At 44.0% G+C, this 12,241-nt stretch overlaps 2 protein-coding genes and 1 long non-coding RNA gene across 3 annotated transcripts in view; 2 read left to right on the top strand and 1 right to left on the bottom strand.

Annotated features, from left to right (window-relative positions):
• LONP2 (lon peptidase 2, peroxisomal) overlaps positions 1 to 7,969 on the bottom strand; it is a 51,016-nt gene extending 43,047 nt beyond the window's left edge. Inside the window, exons 1-5 of the mRNA XM_083370633.1 lie at positions 7,476 to 7,969; positions 5,394 to 5,622; positions 4,447 to 4,578; positions 2,954 to 3,076; positions 1,855 to 2,015 (exon numbers count right to left, since the gene is read on the bottom strand). Coding sequence (XP_083226759.1) covers positions 1,855 to 2,015; positions 2,954 to 3,076; positions 4,447 to 4,578; positions 5,394 to 5,622; positions 7,476 to 7,711 — 881 coding nt within the window. The 5' untranslated portion in view covers positions 7,712 to 7,969. The remainder of the gene's footprint in view (positions 1 to 1,854; positions 2,016 to 2,953; positions 3,077 to 4,446; positions 4,579 to 5,393; positions 5,623 to 7,475) is intronic.
• Positions 1 to 12,241, top strand: part of LOC310645094 — a 296,214-nt gene that overhangs the window by 156,984 nt on the left and 126,989 nt on the right. The gene's annotated exons all lie outside the window — the stretch shown is intronic.
• LOC310644900 (ATP-binding cassette sub-family C member 12-like) overlaps positions 11,088 to 12,241 on the top strand; it is a gene marked incomplete at both ends in the record, with an annotated part of 41,816 nt that continues 40,662 nt past the window's right edge. The window contains one exon of the mRNA XM_083370233.1: positions 11,088 to 11,248. Coding sequence (XP_083226359.1) covers positions 11,088 to 11,248 — 161 coding nt within the window. The remainder of the gene's footprint in view (positions 11,249 to 12,241) is intronic.

Below are 12,241 nucleotides of genomic sequence, written 5' to 3'. Positions count from 1 at the left end.
AGCTGAAGTCCAAGTCTGCAGATTATAAGAGCAAAGAAATGAGAGTACAAGCGGCACGTTGTTGGAACCCTTCATGACATCCTAGCCTGCACTAATACAAGCTATGACCCCAGTGGAGTCCAAAACCTCTGTTGTTCAGTGGAACATTTATGTGAGTTTCGCCCCATTTCACCACCTTTCTTGCCACCGTTGTTAAGTCCACCAGTCATAAAGGGACCATAGTTCCCCCATGCTGGCTCAGGAATTCTGGGAGATGAAGTCCACCAGTCATAAAGGGAGCCATACTCGATGATGATGATGACGATAAAGTTGGAAGGGACCTTGGAGGTCATCTTCTAGTCCAACCCCCTGCTCAGGCAGGAAACCCTATACCATTTCAGGCAAATGGCTGTCCAGTCTCTTCTTAAAAGCTTCCAGTGTTGGAGCATTCACCACCTCTGGAGGCAAGTTGTTCCACTGGTTAATTGTTCTAACTGTCAGGAAGTTTCTCCTTAGTTCTTAGGTTGCTTCTCTCCTTGATGAGTTTCCCTCCATTGCTTCTTGTCCTGCCTTCTGGTGCTTTGGAGAATAGCTTGACTCCCTCTTCTTTGTGGCAGCCCCTGAGATATTGGAACGCTGCTATCATGTCCCCACTCGTCCTTCTCTTCATTAAACTAGAGAATCACGGCAGTTGATAAGTTAGTCACGAGACGACACACCCTCTTCACGACCTGTTTTCCTTATCTTCAGGGAGGAGGGGGCTCCGTGGTATCCGAAGCAGAACATCCGGATTCAGTCACAGTTTTGTTCCATACAGTTTTAACCTTGTAAACTCTAAAAATTCCTCCTTCCGTTGTCTATTTAAGATGAACAGTGATTAATAGTTATATGTTACTTATATGTAAGGGTGTAGGTCTAAACGTGCGTTGTACATAGTTTGTTTAAAGGTGTGTTATGTATGTGTACACAGCAAGCAATTTCATTTTTAATGTGTGCCACAGGAAAAAATGACAATAAAGCTTCTCTAATCTAATCTAATCTAACCTAACCTAGTCACCCGGTTGTTAAGTGAATCTGGATTTCCCCGCTGCTTGTCAGAAGGTTGCGAAAGGGCAATCACTTGACGGTGAGACACAGCAACGGCCGGTAAGTATGAATCACTTGCCAGGCACCTGAATTTTGATCACACGACCATGGGGCTGCTGCAAAGGCCGTAAGCGTGAAAACCGGTCGTAAGTCACTTTTTTTTCAGTGCCGTTGTAACTTTGAACTGTCACTAAATGAACTGTTGTAAGTCGAGGACTACTTATGTAAGGCTTACATTTCATTTGGCTTAATGTTCAGAATGTTTGCCAAAGGTTACAATGAGAGGGCACTTAATGCTGCTAAACAGGTACAGGTCTTTAATGTATCTGAAAAGGGACCTCTTCTGTACTTCCCATAAATTAGAAACATTTCTAACTCACAATATCCAGTTCTTGTACTTACAAGATCCTACTCGGTGTATGTGAAACAGCAACATAAAAAACCACATCTCAAGAGCAGTATTGTGCAACTAAGACTGTAATCCCAAGCATGCTTATTTGGAAATAAGATTTTGTCGATCTTAATGGGAGAGTCTTCTCAGCACGGCTGGCCCTTGATGCATGTTTTATTTGTTATTCGTTAGATTTAGACCCCACTTGCCCCTTCAGGTTATTCCAGATTACAATGACTCTTTAAAACAGTGCACAGAACAAAGGTAAGCGATCTTCTGAGTGGATGTCAAAATCAAAGAGAAAACTAAGGACGTACACTTTCGCCGTCAATAAATTACACATGCTTCATAACAGAAGGGGATCAATCCGCAAGAAAGCGATGAAAAACTCACTGGACCTTTTAACTTCCTTGATGCAGACTTTGAGAGCTTGCTCGGGCATGCGAGAGGCTCGGATATTTTTTTCAAGAATAAAAATATCATCGTGGTCTTCATCCTCCTCATCTTCCATGGCACCTGGAATGTGGCCAATCCGCCGCATAGGACGTATTGCTATAATCTAGGAAATTGAAAAGTGGGAAGAGTAAGTTACTTCAGGCAACTATCAATCAATCTATCAGAATAGAGCTGGAAGTGGACCTGGGAGATCTTCTAGTCCAACCCCCTGCTCAGGCAGGAAACCCTATACCATTTCAGACCAGTGGCTGTCCAGTCTCTTCTTAAAAGCCTCCAGTGAGGGAGTATCTACAACTTCTGGTGGCTAGTCATTCCACTGATTAATTATTCTAAGCGGCAGGAAATTTCTCCTTAGTTCCAGGTTGCTTCTCTCCTTGATTAGTTTCCAACCATTGCCTCTTGTCCTGCCTTCTGGTGCTTTGGAAAATAAGTGGACCCCCTCTTCTTTGTGGCAGCCCCTCAAATAATGGAATACTGCTATCAAGTCATCCCTAGTCCTTCTTTTCTCTAGACTAGCCATACCCAGTTCCTGCAACCCTTCTTCACATGCTTTAGTCTCCAGGTCCTTCATCATCCTAGTTGCTCTTCTTGGCACTTTTTCCAAAGTCTCGACATCTTTTTTGTAATATGGTGACCAAAACTGGATGAATGAGCTCACAATTCTCTCAAAGATTGCTGTAGATCACAAAGTATGGAAATCTAAACCCACATCCTATGTTAAAAGTGGGGAACACATTCCTTATATCAAGTCAACCATTATCTATCTAGCACAATCACGTCTCTGTTACCTGCTTGCGGTTCTCAAGTTTCAACCAGACTTGCCTGGCCTTGTCTGGCGATTAGAAGGATGAAGTGAGGGACTTTTGCAAGGGCAGTCTACATTTTACTGCTGAGTTACAGCCGCAATTTAGTTCGCCTCCTTATTGCTTTTTGCTATTGCTAAATCAGGGCTGTTGCTAATTCTTATCCCATGCCAAATAAATTACACCCACACAGGACCATTCATACACCTTAAAAGTAAATCATTTAATTACAACATACCCTTTTGTCATCGTCTTGCTTGTGTTTTCTGGTCTTCTGCAGAAGCTTCAGGCCTTCAATCTGTCTAACGAGCAATGGTATGGTCATTTTGAACCGTTCTTCTAACCCAACAGCATCCAGGATCTAACAGAAAAGTACAAAAATTATTCAGCGTGTGTTCCTTGCCTTCCTCTCGGATTTTTAGAACAGCCCAGATTTCACCACAAAATGTGCCCGCCCAATCTGATATGGACCTGAGGAAATTGAAGCCTCGTAAGCCATCCGAAACCATCTTCTACGTGCTCCTATTCCACTGCTATTTAGGAGGGGAAATAAAGCTAGCTGGACGTATCCCATAACAGGGATTTGCTGAACAAATCATCATCTCCTGCCTGCTGTGTAACATTTCATAATGCTATTGATACGTTTGCTATTTGTGTTGGCTAGACAACAGTGAAAGAAAACGGCAGACAAACACTGAAAAATAAATAACGATACTATTCCCCCTTAGGAATGTTGGAAAACATTGAAAGCCCCTGACAGCAGGGGAACTATCTGTTTCCCGGTGTGGCTGTGGAGAAAAAGGATAAAAATGCAGGGTTTGAGAAAGGATACTAATGGAATTCAGGCAGGCGCAAGAAATCAAATCTGAGAACCTGTCTGATATGATCTATCTTCCTCCGTACCAATTTTTCCTCAATCTAGTGCCACAAAGATGTGCTAGAGCAGGGGTCCCCAACCCCCGGTCCGTGGACCAGCATGCCAGCAACCGGTCCACACAAACAACCAAAGCCCCATTTGTGGGATGCAGGCAGCACACAAAACCAAGCACTCTCCGGTCCGTGGAAAAACCTTTCTCCACGGAACCGGTCCCTGGTGCCCAGACAGTTGGGGGCCTCTGTGCTGGAACACCACCGATATCAAAAGTCAGGAATACTTTGGTGTTCCACCCCAGCTCCAATTCCACCACCCAAGATGCCTTATTGAAGGGTGGCCACGTGGACCTTAGAAATCCTTAAATCATTTGCTAGACATTCTAGACCAGAATGTTTCTCAACCTTGCAACTTGTTAAGTTCCATGGACTTCAACTCCCAGAATTCCCCAGCCAGCAGGAAGTTGCCATGGACGAGAAACACTGAATCTAGACAAAGTGCCAGTTGGATTTCCTTTAGGACAAGCAAAGTGTAACTACTGGCATCAGGGAAAGTGTGCCTTGTGACTCATATATTTTCCCTTATGGGAAAAATTGTTTAGTACTCATTGTTTCTGGTACTCATCACACTTCCTGGAATCAATTAACAAGGAATACTGAGCTACCACTGTATATACTTTCATGGATGAAGGACCATAGCCAGATAATAAATTTGTTAATCTTTTTAAGAAAATCGCAAGTGTTGACAAGAAGACTCTTTCTGCTCCAGCTTGGCAGTTCTTAGAGTTTTGGTAGGTTTCAACATTCAAAATTAAAATGGTCTTTCCTTTGTGAGGCCAGAATGGAAGCAGTGCTTGATACCTGAAGTTTCTCCTGGTTGCTGGTACGGATGATCGAGGTGACTATATCTGGTAGAGCTTCTCTGGGTAGATTGTCCAACAAGCGTCTCAGTTTTGCCACCGCTGGGATGGACATATCCAACATCTCAACCAGCTTTGTCAAAGATGGGGTAAAAATGTAAAGTAACATTTTAACACTGGTATTCTTTCATATCGCTAGTATCATTCATATCATCAGTAAACACCGAGCTCCATTCGGTCGCCCAGACTCCATCCCAATGAAAGGGATTAGAGTCGTTAAAAGAAAAAAAATCATTTGCATCACTCAGCACAATAAACCAATGCTACTGGTTAGGACAAAAAGAAAACTTAACCCCTCCATTTTCTGAATTTCAGTGGTGCCAAGGTCGTTTGTTCTGAAGTGACTTGCCCAACCAACAAAAGAATGGTCAAGAAGCCTGTGAAATCTGAAGGATGTTTTTGCTATGCCATCTGATCACCTTTCGGACACAACTATCTGCTGGATTCAAACTTTGCATCAGTGAAACTTTTTCTTCCTGGGGGGGCAAGCAAGCGGAATCTCATCCTCAAGACAGCTTTATCAGCAAAATAAGTTCTGATTGTCAGAACTATAGAAGGATAAGAAGCAAAATGTCTTCAAGGAATAAACAAGAACGCCCAGTTGCCTTTTGAAAAAGCACCTATGGGACATTTGTACTGGGTCCAATCTCTCTGGCGTGGCCTGACCTCTTTTTGCAGTTTGGATGAAAATGTTCTCTCCTGAGCTACGCAAACAGGCCCTCCTCATCCCGAATGCATGAGAGCATTTCAAGGAGAAAAGTAAACAACTAAGCATCAGCAAACAAAGCATGGACTTTGCTAGTGAGCCACGATTCCTTTACACACAGCCATCATCATAATTTCCTCAACAGATATTTAGATATTGAGTACCATGTCAAGGCACCTCACCTGCACTGCATATTTATAGAATTGCTCCGGCAACTCTCCCAGCTCCTCTTCAGACTTGTTGGTAAATTGTTCTAGCCGATCCAACTGTTCAACATCCGCAACGGGATAAGGTTTTTCCTTCACCAGCTGCAAAATCTGGAACCTGCAGAGGCCCGTTAATAACAACGTAAAATGGGGCTTGGGCCAGTTGCTGCCAACCACTTGAACTGCCAGTGCAGCTGTGCCAATCCTGAAAATGCCAAGAAAAAGAAAGCATTATTTGTCATGCCACAATAGGCACAATAGGAATACGCTTGAACAGGACTTAAATATCTCACAGAGCTGTTTTGGAAGACATCGCCCATGATAAAGGTGCTAACATTACAGGTACTCCTTGACTTAAGACCATAATTGAGCCCAGAATTTCTACAGGTAAACAAGATAGTTGTTAAGTGAATTTTGCACCATTTTACCAACTTTCCTTCCACAGTTGTTAAGTGCATTGCTGCACTTGTTAAGTTAGTAACACAGTTATTAAGTGAATCTGGCTTCCTCATTGACTTTGCTTGTCAGAAGGTCGCAAAAGGGGACCACATGACCCTGGGGACATTACAACCATCCTAAATATGAGTCAGTTGCCAAACGTCTGAATTTTATTCACATGACCATGGGGATGCTGCAAGGGTCCGAAGTGTGGAAAATGGTCCTAAGGCACTTTTTCAGTGCCACTGTAACTTCGAACGCTCACTAAATAAACTGCTGTAAGTTGAGGACTACCTGTCTCCATGGGGCTGTCTTAAAAGATGTTGCCCACGATAAAGCAGCTAACAATATACTATGTCAGCAGGGTTAGTCCTAGTTACAGAAACATTTGAAAATACTTTGAAAAAGTTCCAGATGGTTAGATTCCTGCTTCAGACAGGCATTTTGCTTAGAGATGCCTGGGATTGAACATGGAACATTTTGCATAGAGAACCCTTTCAATCTTTTGACAAGAGGAAGCGTCTGACCATTTATAAGCCTACATTCAAGCATCAAAAAAGCAACACACACTTGCAGGGATTTCCTTCATTGAGTTTCTGAAGCCACTTCTTTGCTGTTTTAAAGTGATCTATTAGTTGTCTTTTCACCAGCAAATTGTTAAGAGTGTTTTCCTTACAGCCATGTCCCCCTCCTTGAGAGCCTGGCCTACATTAACACTAGCTAAAATCACAAACCACTTTCAAGGACAGAACACGAAACTCTGATTGGTACCCCTGCGTTTTCCCACACCGTTTTATCTCGATCCATTTCCAAAAGCAAAGTTTCTAAAACTTGAAAGCCACCATTTTTAAAATCTATTTCTATAAACTTCACGAGTGATTACCACCGAACGGGAAGTAAACTTCTCATGCTAACTGCGCTCCACTCCTCAAGCACCCTGTTGTGTGCTCCGAAGAAAAGAACAGGGTGGGATTGTCAAGGCAAATTCATAACCTATTTATTTATTAAATTTCCATAGCTGCCCCAGAGCCATTTCATAGGAAAGATGGGAGGTATAAAAATGTAATAAATAAAAATCTCACATACACGACTGTTTGCTGTTTACACACAAAGACAAGGCAACCTTGGATCTCTTTTGTGAGCCAAAATAAAAATGAAGGGAATAATCAAAAATCCCTGCCCTGAGACGGGCACCTAGGGAAATGCATTAAATCAGGAATAAAGCTCAATGTCACAACTCTAATAAGTTAATAATTACTTTGCTCCAATTAGCCAAGGAGCAAAGAGCATCCCTGGCCAGAAAGAAAAAAAGAGGAAAGAGGGGGCTGCAGTCGCCATGGCAACTTTAGGTGCGATAGATGGCCGGTGGGAGGGAGGGAGGGTAGCTCCGTGGCAACAGGCCCGGCGGTGACCATGGCAACGCAAGGGAAGGTCTCCGGATTAAGGCAGGTGGTCGAAGGGAGGGGGACGAGGGGGCGTGGTCCTCCTGACGTCACGACCGCCATGTTGGGAAGGGTTCGCGGAAGGGACCGCTGTTACAGCAACCGGCGAGCTCGGGGGGGGGTCGCGGGGGGCGCCGGTCGCCATGGCGACCGCGTCGGGCAAGGCCGCGTCCCGTACCTGTGGAGCGGCGGCAGCGCGTCGAGGTCGCTGGCCGGGTCCTTGGTGTCGGGAATGACGCCGAGGATGGTGCTCTTGAGCGACGTGCCCTTCAGCAGCCGGCTCCGCACCAGCTGCATGTTCCGCGGAGAGTCCACGCTGGCGCGCATGGTGGAGCCCGGCAGCAGCACGGCTTCGGGCGTCAGCAGCAGCGGCAGGCGGGTCGGGATTTGGATGGCGCTGCCCGAGGACGCCATGGTGGAGCGGCTCTCGCGCCAGGCCCGTCGCGTCGCGTACGGGCCGCGCTACGGCGAGCGGCGAGGGGCAAACGGCGCAAGACGCCCGTGCTGCACGAGCTGCTCGCGACCGCCCCTTCTGGCCGTATCTGGCGTTGCGCCGCCTCTTTAAAGCCGGGCGGGGCGACTCAGAAACTCAGACGCAATAATAAGTAATTCATTAGGGGGGAAAAGGGTGGAATAGAAGAACAGTGTCGGTTTCTAAATAAACTGTTGTAAGTCGAGGACTATCTGTATTTGCTTGGGCGTGGCGGGAGGGAGGGAGGAATCAGGCGAGTTAAACAAGCATTAAAATTGTTATTTGCTGTGCAATCAAATTGTCACTTGCAGGTCAATTCTTATTTTCAGTGGACTTATTTTCCCATCAGGGCATGCAAGATTTGCCGCCTTATTAGTTTCAACACCAACACGAGTCAGAAATAAAGCAAATTCTCCCTTTGATTCGTGCATTAAGACAGAGGGACACCCTTTAATTTATTATGTGCTGGTCCTTTCCAGAATCCACAGGAAGGTGCAGGAGCAGTTGGTGGAAAACTAGAATTGCTGCTCCTTCACCGCTGCTGTTGGTTGACTGTAGTTCCCAGATGATGATCTAGTTGAGTTAGGGAAGATGGGGGCTTTCTGACTAAGGGCCCCTGGTGCAAAGAACTGGATTACCTTGAATCGGGTCCCAGTGCGACTTTACAAGTTGGTTTTCAGCTGTGACCTGTTGCAAACGAAGGCTCTGCCAACCCCCCCCCCATGGCTTTCAACTCAAAAGCATCCTCTTCAACCAACCTAGGAGGAACATCTGGCTGAAGAAAGTTGTGTATTTCCATACCAACACTCCTAAAGATTGTAATAGGAAAAACTCCCGTTCAGAGGAACAATTCCAGACTCACTCCTCTTGTTATATCAGTTTATGACCACAGGATGTCAGGGCATCATACAATATTTAATTTCCTGAGCTGTAATAAATGGGATGTTTAAAAAAAAAAGGCTATCAGCAGATGGCACATTGTATTCATTAAATCAATCTTTTAAATATTTTACGGGACCCACAGAAATCAGCTTGAGTTACCTGAACCTGATTACATTACACATATGAACTAGCTCAAGAAAATAAAAGATTAAATCATGCGTGCACACGTATGTTTAAACTCAACTGCACCAGTGTATCTAAATCAAACAGAGTGCTTGATAGGATAAAAAGGTGAAGTTCAGAGGCTTTCAAAGGAAGGTCAGAATAATTAAGTTGGTCACTATGACATGCAAACTCTGCTTTGTTTTACTTTTGTTTTAGGCAGGAAAGCCTAAGTGGGATTTTCCTCCAATGGGATTTTCCCATGTATTTTACCAGTGCAGCCTAGAAAAGTCAGTGCCCTCCTAACCAGACCCAACCACTCGGAATTTGTTCATGATGTCCATTTTGCTCTATGAGTTCATGGTGACCTAACCCTAACCCTATACCATTTCAGACAAATGGTTGTCCAATCTCTTCTTTAAAACTTCCAGTGTTGGAGCATTCACAACTTCTGGAGGCAAGGTTGTGCCACTGTTCTAACTGTCAGGAAATTTTTCTTTAATTTTAGGTTGCTTCTCTCCTTGGTTAGTTTCCATCCATTGCTTCTTGTCCTGCCTTCAGGTGCTTTGGAGAATAGGTTGACTCCCTCTTCTTTGTGGATACTGGAATGCTGCTATCATGTCACCCCTGGTCCTTCTCTTCATTAAACTAGACATACCCATTTTCAGCAACTGTTTCTTACGTGTTTTAGCCGCCAGTCCCCTGATCATCTTTGTTGCTCTTCTCTGTACTCTTTCTAGAGCGTCAACCTCTTTTTTACATCATGGTGACCAAAACTGGATGCAGTACTGTATTCCAAGATCTCCTGAGCCTGAATTCTTCCCCTCCTTCGTGCAATCCACTCACCAGTCAGAACTTTGAGAAAGGTCAAGAGAATTCAGGAGGGAGAGAGCAGGAAGTGTTCTAGAATGTTATTTATGAATCCAGAGTGGCAGTTGAGTCAGGCAGTTGCAGAGACAGAGGCTGCACCATTTTGGAGGATCAGACAAAATACTTTCAGGTGGAAGCGAATTGAAGGAGTAGCAACGTGAAGGGAGAGGAGGACCTCATGTATTCAATCTGTCAGTCATCTCTTGGGAGACAGTAGCTCATGCAGAAAAGAATTAAGCAGTGCAGTCACTATATCGATGGGTGAAACCAGGCTTTATCCATAGGGGGAGTGGAGTTCTTAGATTTGTGACGTTAAGTCAGGTTTGGGAATATTTGCATACCTTTCTACTAAACCTTTATACTGCTGGCCAATCATTTACAATAAGGAGCCACACAAGACTAATGAGAGATTTTCTTTCATCTCACAGTTGGTTGTGGACAGGAACTCATTTCAAAAGAGGACAGACTTGCAAAGATAATGTTTTGATGTGAGATAAGGGTATATTATCTATAAAACTCATGTTCAGCTTTCTGTATCCATACGTTCTCTTTTCCATTTCAAATTCCTGTCATCTCAGCAAATTGGGCAGAATAGCAAATGGTTGAATAGATTTTGGTTGAAAATCTATTCTTTCATCATAATGTTAGCTCCAGGTTTAGGGGTCTTCACCAGCCCTTAGGGCTTATAGCTATTTTCCCCTTTTTGCTTGCTTGCTTCTGAACATGTCCAGAGGACAAGGTCCCATCCTTTTGCCTCTAGAAAACGGCAAGATCTTCTCCCAGAACGAGTGGATCAGTGTGACGCAGAACAATACATTTAACGTCCCAACCTTTAAGCATATTCTCTATCAAAGGGAATGAGAACTGGTAGGAACAAATGTATTTTGTTGTCACATGCAAAACATGAGTTTGTGCCTGAAAGTCCCATCAAACTCTTCGGCTAGTTAGAACCTTTTGATTTAAGCTGTTCTTTAGAAAAGGAACATATGCAGAGTTGGGGAAGAGACAACTAAGAAAGTCAAGAAGGCCACACAAAATAAGGGGACAGGCTTGTTTGGGCTTTCATTAAGTTATGGACTCTGGGTGCCTAGTTGCTTTGGTTTTGAAAAGAAGAGGATGGTTGTCCAACAGACTCAATCGACTATGTCCTATTGATAAGTATTTGGGATCCTTCCATTTTGGCTGCTGAAAAATTGACTTAATGCCTCCGAAATTAAAATGGCTTTGCAAAAATGACCTGTGCCAGGTATATTTGCCTTTGTCATTGAATTGCCAGAGATTTCTGTTAATCTTCTGACTCCAAGCCTTCCAGCTTTTTTTTTCTTTTTACCAAAAGGAAAACAAAAAGAAATGGCTGTTCAGAATTAACCACCTTCTCCTTTTTTTTCCCCATAAAAGAAAAAGATGGCTAGGAACAGCAACCTGTGGTACCTTCAGGATGACAATATGATGTTGGGACATTATCTGCCTCCCACTGATTTGAACAAAACAAATATTGAAAAGACCTTCTACCAGAAATATTCACGAAGCTTAAAAACCATGATTCCGATCCGCTTAAGAGCAAGGCAAGTTGCACGTTTTCATACTTAGAATATAGCAATGAATAGTATCTCAATGATTGGCACCACCACTCCTCAATGAGTCAATCACCTAATTTATGACTACCAGAGACCTGGTTTTCGTTATTCCCATACCCTGAGATGTAGTAGATAGGCAGAGTACTTAAATTACCCTCATAAATTGACATACAGTTCTTTAAAAACATCATGGGTGATCAACCTGCAAGCAAGGGGATCACAATTCTGGACTTAATTTCACTGGCCCTTGACTCATTTCAAATCTGCTTCAAATTTAGATTTGTAAGCAGGGCGATCTGCCTGTTCCTTGGGAACCTACGAGGCGGAAGGATGAGAAGATAGAGAGGCAATACAAAGGCCTATCAAAGATGGAGAAGGAAAGGTCGCAAAAGGGGATCGCATGACCCCGGGACCCCTGCAACCGTCATAAATATGAGTCAGTTGCCAGCTGTCTGAATTTTGATCATGCGATCACAGAGATGCTGCAATGGTCATAAGCGTGAAAAGCGGTCATTTATTTATTTTATTCTAATCCCATTTATATCCCGCCCTTCTCTGAAGACTCAGGGCGGCTTACAAGCTTAGCAGTAGCCTTCATTCTACAGTATGTACTGTATATGCCTGCTTATTAGGGCTTTCGCCCCCCCCCAAGCGGCATTATTACAAAGTCAGCTTAATTGCCCCCAACAATCTGGGTCCTCATTTTACCTACCTGGGAAGGATGGAAGGCTGAGTCAACCTTGAGCCTGGTGGGATGCGAACCTGCACTAATTGCAGGCAGCTGGTGTTACTTAAGGAGGCATTAGCCCACTGCTCCACCAAGGCTCTTTCATAAGTAAAAAAAAATTCTGTGCCATTGTAACTTCAAACAGTCACTAAATGCATGGTTGTAAGTTGAGGGCAATGTACCTGTAATGATTTTTTTTAAAAAAAAAATCCTCCCCCCCCCCCTGTTTGCTCAGCCGTTCCCCACTCCCGAGG

This window comes from Vipera ursinii, assembly GCF_947247035.1.
Source record: "Vipera ursinii genome assembly, chromosome: 10".
NCBI classification, from domain to species: domain Eukaryota; kingdom Metazoa; phylum Chordata; class Lepidosauria; order Squamata; family Viperidae; genus Vipera; species Vipera ursinii.
This window is presented reverse-complemented; position numbering and strand designations above follow the sequence as displayed.